Source organism: Ceratotherium simum, chromosome 16 (genome assembly GCF_057802395.1).
Source record: "Ceratotherium simum simum isolate JZ-2026a chromosome 16, ASM5780239v1, whole genome shotgun sequence".
Classification (NCBI taxonomy): Eukaryota; Metazoa; Chordata; class Mammalia; order Perissodactyla; family Rhinocerotidae; genus Ceratotherium; species Ceratotherium simum.
In genome coordinates this window covers 35,706,453-35,720,000 of record NC_141915.1, presented here as the reverse complement: position 1 = coordinate 35,720,000, position 13,548 = coordinate 35,706,453, and the positions used below count along the sequence as shown (strand labels likewise).

Genomic DNA, 13,548 nt, shown 5'->3' with positions numbered 1-13,548 from the left:
AATGATGATGTAGAAGGGCATTCAAGAACTTTTAACTAGTTTTTGGTCTTTGTTTTAAATCTTGTATCAAGATTTCTTTTAACTTGACCTTGTCGGATTACAGATGTATTTATTTCTATGTATAGGCTGCGTAGTACATATAACAAGGATTTTTTAAAAAACTGATGCTTAAGCAGGAGATTTTTTTGTCACAGCAAATTTGGCAGCATGTTTCTATCTATGGCCAGCTTTGTTGAATGTATAAAAGTATCTCCAGCTACATGATATAGCAACTCTTTGTGATTTATAATTTTCAAATATTACCATCAGTTTATAGGTAGAGAAACTGAGTAAGTGGGTTAAATGACTTACCCAAGGTCATGTGGCTCCATGTTGATGGAGAGCTAGCACATGGAATCTAGGTCTCTGCCTCATGGTCCAACGCCTCACTATTATTATGACACTATTCATTCTAATAGGCATAATGAACTGTTAGAGAATTTACTAAAGCACCTTCCACCAAGCTTTGGAAAATAATGAAGCTGCCACCTCAGAGGCTCTGTATGAGATAATGCTATGGGGACAGAGCACTCCTGGCTTACCTAACTGATCCTGGAGATAAGCAATAGGTGAATGGGTTATCTCTGAAATTTGTCAGAGATGATTGACATGAGAATTAAGATGAGATGGGAAACAATCTAACGCAAAGTCAGCCACCTTTCAAGTACTACTTTGTATAATTTGATGAGATTGTAGTTATAGGAGTAAAAGACTTAAAGTGATGGTTTACCATCTTCTATTAGTAAGTATAAAGAAAAACAAAACAGAAGAAATTTGCTAAAGTATTTTAGGGCACTATATTATTATAAGGTGCCGGAATTATTCTGTTCTGCCTCATCTAGAATCAGTAGCTGACTTAATGAAGTACAGTAATGAGTTCATGAAAAGTCTTCATCTTCACCTCTACAGACAGATCTATAGCTCACTAGTGAAGTTATGTAGGATTTGAGGGGGAGGCCTGGCCCCTTAGGGTGTCCATGACTAAAGTCTCATCTCAGTTGTAGAGATCTAGAAGTTGGGTTACCCCAAACACTGCAAATTTATCTGGCTCAAGAGGAAATGATTCTTACTAATCATATTAATAAGAATCCAATATAGAGGTCATGTGCTAATTTACTATAAGAAATAACATTTCTGCCACACAGACCAAAAAACTGTCAGTTTGTTAAAGCACATTTTCTCTTTGAAAAGCCTGTAAGGTAAGCCAATTTTTATTAATCAGAAGATTATGTGATAAGATTGGAATCAGAGGAGTTTTTTTCTTTTTTTTTTAACTTTTTAGTTTGGAAAATTTAAGACACACAAAAGTAGAACAGTATAATTAACCTCTATTAAAACTAATCACCAGTAAGACTCAGTGGCCAGTCTTCATCTGTGTATGTGTATATGTATCTCTTGCCCCCTGTTATTTTCAGGCAAGTCTCAGACATATCATTTAATCTGTAAATATTTCAGCATGTAATCTCTAAAAGGTAAGGACTCAAAAAACAGTTCATTAGTTAAAATAAATTGGATGAACTTTTAATTGCCCAGAGTCATCAACTATAGTACTGGTCTGATAGCTTACTTTTCATTTTGCCTCAAAGGGGCTAGGTAACTCAGTCTGCTGCTTAGGCAGCCTCCCCTCTGCGATGTAGAGAGAGACTGTGCGTCGTCTCCCTTTTTATTAAAGACAGTTTTTCTTCAAACAGATAACAATACGTTTATTTTTCAATTTGGGTTAAAACACCTTTCTTGCTTTCTTTGAGCTTATAATACACTAGTCATCTTGCCCAGTTTAGATATTTACCTCCTCTCCTTATAGATAGCATTACTTAGCTGCAGATATGTCTAGTTTTTTTTCAATATTGTTAGTGTTGGCAGAGGATAACTGACCCTGTATCCAGGGTCTAAGAACACTTTGACCATGTATGGGTTGAGTTCAGCCACCTTCTGATTCAGGTTTCTAGAGGGGTTAAAACTCAACAATTTAGGGTGGAAGTTTCTTGAGCTTGCGTATGTTCTATGCCTTGAAAAATGCATTGTAGATGAGCTGTGTGACTGTTTTTAAACATTATTCTAAAGTGCATGAAAAAGAACACTTGAGAATTTATTATGTATATTTTCTGTAGGATGGGACTTCATTCAGGGTTGGTTTCAAGTTTGAGTTTGGACTGAATTTTAGTTATTTATGAAAGAACCCCAGGAGACTACTTTTAAAAATTTTTGTATTATAATTGTAATGCTTGTACATGGTTCAAAAAAAAACAACAGTAGAAGTGTTTAGTGATCTGTGTGTCCCTTCTACTCCCGTCCCTCTGTTCTTCCTCTCCAGGAGCTACTACTGTTAACAGTGTTCTTCCAAGTGGGTTTTTGTGGGGAGGTGAGGGGTGTAAACATATCTGTATAGATCTTTTTTTATATATGATAGTACATCATATGTTCTGAACCTTGTTGTTTTGCTTAGTATATTTAGAACCGTTTATCTTGAGACGTAGGAGATAGCCCTTTTAAGTTTAAAAATGTAGTTTTTACAAGTACATTTCAGGTAAACCAAAGCAGAGAAGTAAATGTATTTTTCATTGTTGTCTCAGATTTTTGAATTTCCTATTTTAAAAGTGCAGTTTGAGAGTTTGATAGTTGATCTACTTACTCCCCTCAGCCATCTCAAGTAGATCAGCTGTCAACAGCTTTAAGAATATTTAGGAACAACAGCTTCGGAAAACAATTTGGCATAACTGGCTGTGCCATAACTTCTCTTGTGGCTATTTCACCCCTAGATACATACCGTAGAGAGAAACTTTTAACACATGTGTGCCAGGAGATGGATGTAAAAATGTCAGAACAGCATCGTTTGTAATAGGAAGAAAAGGAAACAAAAACAAAAACTGGAGAGACCCCAAATGTCCATCCACAGTCCACTGGATAAATATTGTGGTGTATTCCTACAATGGAATTCCACAGAAGTCAGACTGAACTACAGCTACACGTGAACAAGGATGAATCTCAACATAATGGTTACAAAAGCAAGTTGCAGAAGAATACATCCACTATGGTTCCATTTCTGTGAAGGTCAAAACCAGGCTGTTAAATATATGGTAAATGAAAGAAAAGTAAGGAAATGATTAACACAAAATTCATTGTTATCCATTGCATTGGAGGGTGGAGGGCAAGGACTTCAGAGGAACTGGTGATGATGATCTGTTGCTAAAGCTGGGTGGGCAATTTCTTTTTTAAATTATGTTTATGTGCTTTTGTATATATGATATTTCTTAATAAAATTTAAATTTAAAAAATGAATGGGAAAAGGTCTTGGTATAGGTAGTGATTAATAAAATAGATACATAAGCATAATGTACTTCATGAAATTAACCCTCCTTCAATGAGTAGCAGATTTGAGGTACTGTTTCTTCAGTGCCAGCCAAATTGTCTTTTTTTATATATATAATTTTATTTATTTTTCCCCCAAAGCCCCAGTAGATAGTTGTATGTCATAGTTGCACATGCTTCTAGTTGCTGTATGCGGGACGTGGCCTTAGCTTGGCTGGAGAAGCGGTGCAGTGGTGCGTGCCCGGGATCCGAACCCGGGCTGTCAGCACCGGAGCCTGTGCACTTAACCACTAAGCCACAGGGCCGGCCCTAGAGTCTTAATTGTAGTTCTTTAAAAGCTAGAAACAGGACCTAAATGTGTTTTTTGTAATATCTTATTTTTATCTTGACATAATTTTCTTTTTTTTTTTTTTTAGATTTTATTTATTTATTTTTTCCCCCCCAAAGCCCCAGTAGATAGTTGTATGTCATAGCTGCACAACCTTCTAGTTGTTGCATGTGGGACGCAGCCTCAGCATGGCCAGAGAAGCGGTGCGTCTGTGCGCGCCCGGGATCCGAACCTGGACCGCCAGCAGCGGAGCGCACACACTTAACCGCTAAGCCACGGGGCCGGCCCTGACATAATTTTCATTTGGGTGTCAGCCTGGGAGCTGATGCTTTTGTTGTGCTTGTTTTTTTTTTTTTTTTTTTTTTTTAATTTTATTTATTTATTTTTTTCCCCCAAAGCCCCAGTAGATAGTTGTATGTCATAGCTGCACATCCTTCTAGTTGCTGGACGTGGGACGCGGCCTCAGCGTGGCCGGAGGAGTGGTGCGTCGGTGCGCGCCCAGGATCTGAACCCCGGGCAGCCAGCGGCGGAGCGCGCGCACTTAACCACTAAGCCATGGGGTTGGCCCTGTTCTGCTTGTTTAAGCAGCTTCCAAGGAGGCTTTTCTCAGGTTTATGCCATTTGAGGAAGGGAAGCTGTTGGGGTGAGAAGAGCCATACTCCTGAGCCATGTGTCAGCATGTCCTTCCCCTCGTTCACATTAGATTGTCACCCTAGAGAGGCTGCTGCTGCTGCTGTAGTAGGGTACCATGAAATGTTGGGCAAGTTTGCTCTTTAACAGGGAAGTGATTTAATCTTGAAATGCACCTGCAGGTGCATCGAGTTCACGTAGTAAGGCCCTAGATCAGTTAGCGGTGGCCCTCTTACCCATCGTCATGCTCCCCAGGTGAGACCAGGAACCCACCCCCTTACTGTGAGCTCAGGGCTTAGCCGTGAGTTCATTCAACACATCTTTGAGTGCCACTTTCAGGCCAGGTGCTTTTCTGATAACCTGTACAACAGTGAGCAAAATAGGGGTAGCTCCTTACCCTAGTGGAGTTGGCCCTCACAGCGGCTCCCTCAGGCCTGAGAGCTGTCTAGGGAGGACTTGTGCACTGAGAGGAGTGAAATGGGGCAGTGCTGTGAGTTACCAGTCACCCCTTTGTAAATGAACATAAGTTGTGAATGGCTAAGAATTCTAGATCATTCCATATTTTAACCTAAATATGTCCTGCAACTTTGTGTGTGTGTGTGAGGAAGACCAGCTCTGAGCTAACATCTAATGCCAGTCTTTTTGCTGAGGAAGATTGGCCCTGGGCTAACATCTGTGCCCATCTTCTTCTACTTGACATGGGACGCCACCCCAGCGTGGCTTTGACGAGTGGTGTGTCGGTGTGCGCCTGGGATCCGAACCTGCGAACCCTCAGGCCGCTGAAGCAGAGCGCACGCCCTTAACCACTGCGCCGCTGGGCCGGCCACATGTTCTGGAACTTTTTAGGATTACATTCTGATACCTGGTTCATTTCAGTGACTTAAAAATATTAAAGTCGTTCAGTGGAATTGCACCTTACTCAAACTGATTTTCACAATCTATGCATGAGAACTATAATAAAAATTACTTTTGACGCTCTTCAGATTTTTATTTATCTGCAGCCTTAAGACTATTCATGTTATAGAAAAGTTTTTATAATGTCTTTTGGCACAGGCTGTGTTTACTAACTTGGAATGGATATTGAATTTTGTTCATCAACCTTGTGAATTAAATTACTGCCCTCGTCAATCTTATTGTAATTAACTACTAGGCAACACTTGTGTAGGTTCTGTCAGGGTGGTGTAAGCTTTCCTCCCAACAGTAATTTTTTTCAAATTTATTCTACCATGTTTACTTGAAAACAAAACCTAAAATCTCACTTGTCCACAAATGGTGATTTGGAGCTGTTAACATGACCACTTTGAGCCTCTGCCTAAATTTTCCGTATTCAAAACAAAATTGAAAATACCTTAGGGAGATGGCACTTGGGGACTGACCTCCTGTCATCCCGTATCACAATCTTCTGGCATAGAGGATTGTGAACACTGAGCGCTAGGTGGAATTGGCTTGCTTTAGGGGCCATGTTATCTTTGAAGAACATATAACTGGGATGCTGAGCTTACATTCAGTGCTAAGATGCTTCTGCCGGAAGAGGCCCATGAGTACTAAGCAGACCGCAGATTCAGGTCTCAGTAATGACATTCCATGGATGAAATGGTACACACTTCTCCACCTGTGCTATTTAAAACATTTTCTGCTCTTTGAACAATTGGGTGCCATAAGTGTTCATGTAATACCTGTGTCTCCTTTCCCCATCATCAAAGCTGAGCTATTGAGAATTTGGAGATTAGGGAGCAGTGGCCTGTTGCATGTACTGGGGGAGACAAGTAAGACATTCTGATTGCACGGAGGCAGCTCTCTGGTACTTGATCCCTCAGTTCCAAAAGGATTAGAGATGACTACACAGTCTAGAGGAGTAATGGGTGTGTAAGGAAGTGACGTGGTGTGTGTGAATAATGGGTGCTTCCCAAGTGCAAGCAGTTATTAACTAGACTTTAGTGAGAGTCGATCCAGAAGCATTCTAGGTAGTGTGGTAGAGAGGAACCTAGCATGGGATGTGACGACAGCCCACCTTTGAGCTAGTTGTTAGGGCACCAGCTCTGATTTTTTCACCTGTTGAATAGAGCAGTGCTGTGGGCTGTGTCTTGGGCCGTTCTGCAAGTTGTATGTCAAAAATACCCTCAAAGGTAGTTAAATCATATAAGTAGTGCTATTTTGTAGGTAGATTAAAGTATGTAAATAGGAAATGATAGTATGAGACGCTTTTAAAAACAGGGAGTAGTGGTTGAAGCCGTGTGCCCAGTGGGTCCTGGCTCTCCCAGCTGCATCAGCTCACCCTGCCCCTACAGAGCCCACATGAAGAGACCCTGGCTGTTTGTCCTCACTATCTCAGCAGTGCATACCTATGCCTGATTAGGGGTGAGGTACAACTCTGCAAAATAAACTTGAATTGGTAAGTATCATAACTTAACAATGTTTTATAGTTTGTCAGAACACTTTGAACTTACTCTTCTCCCAGCCCAGAGAAGGAGACAAAACATAATTTTCTGAGGTAGACACAAGAAGTTAGCAAACTGGTACATGCGTCCAGGCTTCATTATTTCCAAAATATTGATTCCAGTTTTTAATTTCTTGGATTTTTAACATGTCATTTTTTGCAGCATTACTGTTGTAGCAAGGCTTCTCTGTCAGAGATGGAGTGTATTCTATCAATTCAGAGCTTCCGTTTTTCTTTAAAATGAGTTCTACTTCCTGGAAGTCCCGTAGAAAAAGTAATGGTGTATAAATACCATGTGAAGCTATTAAGATAAAAGGTTTAATAATATTGGCCAGCATCTTGTGTCCTTGCCATAACTCAAAGGATATTTCTGGGCCGGCCCCGTGGCTTAGTGGTTAAGTGCGCGTGCTCCGCTGCTGGCGGCCCGGGTCCAGATCCGAGGCGCGCACCAATGCACCGCTTCTCTGGCCATGCTGAGGCCATGTCCCATGTACAGCAACTAGAAGGACGTGCAACTATGACATACACCTATCTAACTGGGGCTTTGGGGAGAAAAAACGAAAAAAGGAGGAGGATTGGCAATAGATGTTAGCTCAGAGCCGGTCTTCCTCAGCAAAAAGAGGAGGATTAGCATGGATGTTAGCTCAGGGATGATCTTCCTCACACACACAAAAGATATTTCTGCATTGTTTTCTCTGTCTATTCCTGATAAACTGAGTTAGCACTTGACACATTTTCTCCTTTTTTTTTGGTCCCTGTTGTAGGAACCAAAGGAGAATAGAGTCCCAATTGGATACTGCTCAAGAAAAAACTTTAGGTCAGGGCTTTTTAAAAAAAAAAAAATGGGGGGGGGGTGGGGGGGTGGGCACAAGGGGTGAAGGGAGTCATATATATGGTGATGGACAAAAATGTACAACCCAAAATTTCACAATGTTAGAAACCATTAAAACATCAATAAAAATAAATAAATAAATAAAAAAATAGGGGGGCCGGCCCTGTGGCTTGGCAGTTAAGTGCGTGTGCTCCGCTGCTGGCGGCCCGGGTTCGGATCCCGGGCGCGCACTGACGCGCCGCTTCTCCTGCCATGCTGGGGCCGCGTCCCACATACAGCAGCTAGAAGGATGTGCAACTATGACATACAACTATCTCCTGGGGCTTTGGGGGGGGAAAAATAAATAAATAAAATCTTTAAAATAGGAAGTATGATCATCTAGCCACTTACTGTTAGTTTACAAAGAATATGCTGTTAGCCAAGACAATAATAAAAATTGCTAAAGGCATTTAGAAAGCTTTCTTTTTTTTAAGCCCAAAGAGATGAGATTTTTCTTCTGACATTAAAAACTGAGATATGTATTTTGAATCCGGAAAATGTATAAAAATGCAAAAAATGTTTCCTGAGATTACCAAGGCCAACTATTGCTAAGCAAATAAGGATGAATTTGTGTTTTCTGTCCTGGGGACCATGCCAGCTATTGTTAACCAGTCTTGCAGAGGTTGGAGGGGCCCTACGTATTGAACTAGAGTCTTAAATTTGGGCATTAGTTGTAATTCAGGGAATTTTACAGGGTTTATGAATTAAGTGTGCAAATCTGTAAAAGCAACAGATTGGAAATTACCTAGCTACGATATTTGACCATCCTGCAGCGAGAATTTCCAGGGTCTTGATTTTTGTTTTTATATTAGAAATGCAAAAGCTAAATTCTTGGCTTCGCAGAATACAATTTTACCCACTTAGAGCCCAGTCTGTTTAGAAACTTGTAACCTCTGCCTTTCTCAGGAGTGTGTTTGGTAGCTTTCTGATCTTCTACACTTTCTTGGGGTTAATCCTCAGTTCACAGCAACTCACTTGCAGTAGATTTTGATAACTCAGCTCGTGTCTGTTGAGTTCAACTTCAATGAAGTCATTTTCTTTGGGGCTCTGAATTCTGACTTTAAGCACCAGCTCTAGATCACCCACAAATTCATTTGTAAAAGAAACAAAATACCCATTTTAAAGCTTTTTAACATTGTCAGTTATTACAGTATAGATAATTCCAAGATTATCAGTTATTACCCAATTATTATCAAATATAGGTAATCCCAAGAACTGAATAGTAAGTAGACATTGCAGCTCTTATTGGCATATATAAACTTTTAATTATCTGAGGCTTTTCTTGCTGTATTGGGCAAGCTCTGGGATATATGCCCCATTATACCCCCTGCAAACAAAAAGCTTGCAGTTTGAAGCCAGGCTAGGATTTTAAATACGTGATGGATGTTTAAATGCATCACCCCTGGGCAACACATGGGAGTTGGTACCATGTTGGTTATTTGGAAAGCTTCAAGGAAATAGGTAGCCCTGTGGCTCTGTGTCCTTGAGAAGCCATTGTGCAGAGGTGCAGATCATTCTGTGTGGTTCCTACCACACCCACCTCTCCTGCCCCAGGACTTCGAAGTGAGAGGTAGGCCCTGAGAAATAGGATAATTCTACTATGTTTTGGGGCAGTGGTGTTGAGTGAGTCTTAAAACTTACTGTCCTAAGAAGGAGGAGGATTGACAGAAGGTGGAGGAAACCAAGTAGTGACTTTGGCTTTGCAACATGGCCTAGGGGGCTAAGTCCTCATCTAGACAGGTGTCGTCATGTTTGGCATTATCACCTGGGTCAGTTGGCAGCTGTGGATTTGAGCTTTGTTTATATTCACCTGAGAAAGGATTAGAGAAAGAGTTGAGAAACATCAGCACCTTGGCATTTGGCGCTCTGCCAGTTAGACAAGGGACAGTGATGCCCCATCTCCACTTGCTGCTCTGCAGCTCCTCCTCCTCCTGAGAGGAAAAAATATGTCAGGGGAAGGGCAGTAATTACGCTCAGACTTGAAGAGTAATTTTCCTTAATCACCACCCAAATCATGAAAAGGAGCTGAGACTATTTTTAAGTGGTACATAATCTGGAGAAGAAATATTTATAATCTTTGTGCTTAACTCAAGTTTCTACTTAAATATTTTCGGCTCTGAGAGCTTTGTGTCTCCAGTTCTCTAGCAGAGTGATACAGTTAGAAGAGTCCCCTTGTAAGGGGCGGTTTTCTCAACCAGAGAGAAGGGAAAGGAGTGAACATTACAGAGTACTTTCCGGATGCCGGGCCTTTTACATACTTACAATGTCCATCCTGCACGTTGAAAGCCTGCTTTGCCCCGGCCACTGTGCTAAGCCCTGGGGAAATGATTAAAACAACAACAAAAACCAGACGTGGTCTCTGTCCTGGAGTTTACAAGCTAGCAGGAGAGAAATATTAATCAAGTAACCTCAAGTAAATGTGAAATAACAATTGTGGGCGTGGTGAGGGCAAGATACGCTACAATATGACAGCATGGAAGGGGGTCAAGGAAGTTCCGGGCCGGCCCCATGGCTTAGTGGTTAAGTGCGCGCACTCCGCTGCTGGCAGCCCAGGTTCGGATCCCGGGTGCGCACCGACGCACCGCTTCTCCGGCCGTGCTGAGGCCGTGTCCCACATACAGCAACTAGAAGAAAATGCAGCTATGACATACAACTATCTACTGGGGCTTTGGGGGAAAAAATAAACAATTAAAATAGTACATACTTAAAAAAAGGAAGTTCGGCATTTGAGCTGACATGTGAAGGATGAGGAGGCTTACTAGATCCAGAGGGAAGAGAGGGAGAAGAGCTTTCCAGAGCCAGGAACAGCAGAAGGCCCTGTGTGGGGAGGGAGTGGAGCTTTTGAGAAAAGAAAAGCAATTTAACATGGCTGCGGGGCAGAGAGTGTGGAAGGACAGTGAGATGAGGCAGGCGGCGGGCCAGACTATGGGATTATAGACGTGTAGCCCTGTGCTGTCCATTTCGGTAGCCACTCATCATGTGAAACGAGATATGCTCTACGAATGACATACACACTGGATTTCAAAGACGTAGGAAAAAATGTAAAATATTTCATTAATTTTTAAATATTGGTTATATGTTGAAATAATAGTTTTGATGTATGGGGTGAAATAAATATATTAAAATTAATTTCACCTGTTTACTTTTGTATAATGTGGCTACTAGAAAATTTTTAGTTACGTATGTGGCTTATATTCTATTTTTATTGCACAGCACTGGTCTGGGTGAAAGATTTTGGTCTTTATTCTAGAACACCACCAAGCCATTAGACAGTTTTCGGCAGGGTGTTGTCATAAAGAGATTTGAATTTTGGAAAAAAGACAAATAGAAACCTCCCTGTCCTCAAAAGAATCCTATGGCGTGTAGACATTATTCCCATTTTCAGACAAGTAAATTGAAGCTGAATGGTGAAGTAACTTGCTCGAGCTTGCTCCCTTAGTGAACGGCAGGACCTGAATGTGACCAGGGCCAGCTACGTGATTAGTGGAGCCCAGTGCAAAAGGAAAATGTGCAAGCCAGCTTCCCACAAGCCACACCCCTAACCCAGAATTGCGACCTCCCCACCTGAACACGCCAGTGCTGGGATGCGGGTGAGAGGTCCCCCACCTCTTCCCTGCCCAGTCGCTCTCAGAACATGCACTGCCTTGCCGTCTCAAATCCTGACTCTTACACTTCAGTCCCTGCCAGGGGGCCAAGGGTGACAGCAGAATGAAGGACTCTGATGGAGGTTATAGCAGTGGTGGAGTGGGAAGGGGACAATGGGCTGGGAGTGGGACCACACACGTAAGCCACATCTCCGTGGTGTAGTGGTTAAGTCCGGTGCACTCCGCTTCGGTCGCCCAGGGTTTGTGGGCCATGTTCGTTGCCACATTGTGGCGGTGACCCACGTACAAAATGGGTGAAGACTGCATAGATGTTAGCTCAGGGCTAACCTTCAAGCAAAAAAAAAAAGGAAGATTGGCAACAGATACTGGCTCAGAGTGTATCTTCCTCACCAAAAAAAAAAGACTCCAAGCTCCCAATCTTGCAGCACGTGCTCCATTGTCCCATCTGACTTCACTTACAAAATAGATAAAATTATTAAAAATTTCAAACCAGAGACCACAGAACATTTAGTTCCAAGCGCGGGGGCTTTCTGAATGCAAGGCCCTGCACAACTGCTCTGATGGCAGGCCTGTGAAGCCGGTCCTGCTTAGGGCTCAAAGCATACTTTTTCCACACTGCCAAATGCTTCCCCAGAAATGCCTCCTGCCCAGCTCAGTCCCCGCCCAGGACAGAAATAATGTTCCTCCGCTTAGTGCACTGGATCTGCAGAGTTTCATTTTTGCTCTTCCGCTCTCGCTCTGGGCCATGAAGGGAGCTCAGCGCTGGGGCCTGGGGGGCTGAGGCGCCTCTCCCAGGCAGCCTTTTCAGCAGCTGGTCCTGAGCACCCAGAGACACCATATCGGAACTGAAATGATGCCTTCTCCGTCTCTCCACTACTCATCCAACATAGAGCACGAGAACTTCCCGTGGCCTGGCCTACCACATTTAAAAACATTTTATTCTCCAATTAATCTGTCAGATTAAGATACCCTATGTCTGGACAGGGTGTCTTAGAGGTCGGAAAGCACGCCCTTTGAAATCAGGCAGATTTGGGTCTGAATTTCTCCTCTGCTATTTAGTAGCTGTGACACCTTGGACAAGTTATTTAACCTGTCTGAGCCTCAGTTTTCTGATCTACAAAATGGGATTAATAATCTCTACCCCACAAGGTAAGAAGCAAATGAGACTGCGCAGAAAGCTCAACTACTCCTGGCACGTAGGAGCACCAGTAATTGCAGGCTGCTAGTATTCATTACAGTTACTGATACTCGCTTCCCCCTGAAAGGACCCTTGATGGTCTTGCTCTGCTCTTGACCACACCACTAGCAGAGTGGGGGAGGGCCGCAGGCCCCACCGGCTGCAGCGTCACCCCTGTACCTCCCTTCCTCAGGGCCCTCCCCAATCCTCCTTAAGGAGTGTGTTGGAAACAGGACTTCCAGACTCACCTGTGGGCTCCTCCCTCATGTCCTGTTGGGGTTCAGCCATGTCAGCTCTGTAGTCTGTCAGATCAGCAGCCCTCTCACATTTATGCATGAGCTCCCAATCGAATAAAAAGCCCTTTCTAAAGCTTCCATGCATCTCTCTGCAGTGAAACAACAAGATGTTCTTGTCATTGGCAGGGTGAGATAGGGCGGGGGTTGGCCCATTTTACAGATAAGGAAACTAAGGCTCAGGTATGTCGTATGACTTGCACAGGATGCTGCAAGTGAAGGAAGGGACTGAAATGCATGGCTCCCTCCTCCCTCCTCAGGCTGCGTCCACTAGGGGCCAGTGCAGGCTAATAGTGCTCCCCCGTGGGATTGGTGCCCCTAGGAGGGGAGGCCTGGGAGGCACAGCCACGGGCACCCAGCCAGACCCCAGGCAGGGGTCAGCCCTCCTTGGAAAAGGTTAGCAGCTACTACCTCAGGGATAAGAAAGCCAGATACTTCGTATCCATGACTGAATAGGCTCCCCCTCCTCCCCAGTTCTCTCTCCCCTTCCTCCCAGCCCCTTCCTCAGCAGCTGTGTGTGACAAGAAAGCAGGAACACCCCGGCCCATACCTGGGGAGACTCTGCCTTGGCGAGGATCCCAGATCCCTTGATTGCAAATGTCAAAATGGAGGAGGCAGGGGCTAGAGCAGGAGGCTCCATGAAAGGTGGGTGGGGCTGGGCAAAGTCCTGGACAGGGCAGCTGCCTCAAAGGCAGGCTGAGGATAGGAACCCACATGTTCAGGGGTGACTCTCACATTTCACTTAACCCTCCAGTGACAGAAGACAGGGTGAATGGACAGGGCATCAGGGTGGACCTCAGCATCATAAAGCTGGAGATCATAGCCCACAGGTTCTCAGACTTAGCTGTGCATTGGAAGC

General features: G+C 43.4%; 1 protein-coding gene across 1 annotated transcript; it reads right to left on the bottom strand.

Moving 5' to 3' along the window:
• Positions 1-6,811: 6,811 nt before the first annotated feature.
• On the bottom strand, positions 6,812-12,684 carry ANKRD40CL (ANKRD40 C-terminal like). Its single transcript, XM_087441880.1, is given in 4 exon segments — positions 6,812-7,029; positions 8,511-8,674; positions 9,349-9,424; positions 12,645-12,684. Coding segments are annotated over 4 exon segments (498 nt in total).
• Between the last annotated feature and the right edge of the window lie 864 nt (positions 12,685-13,548).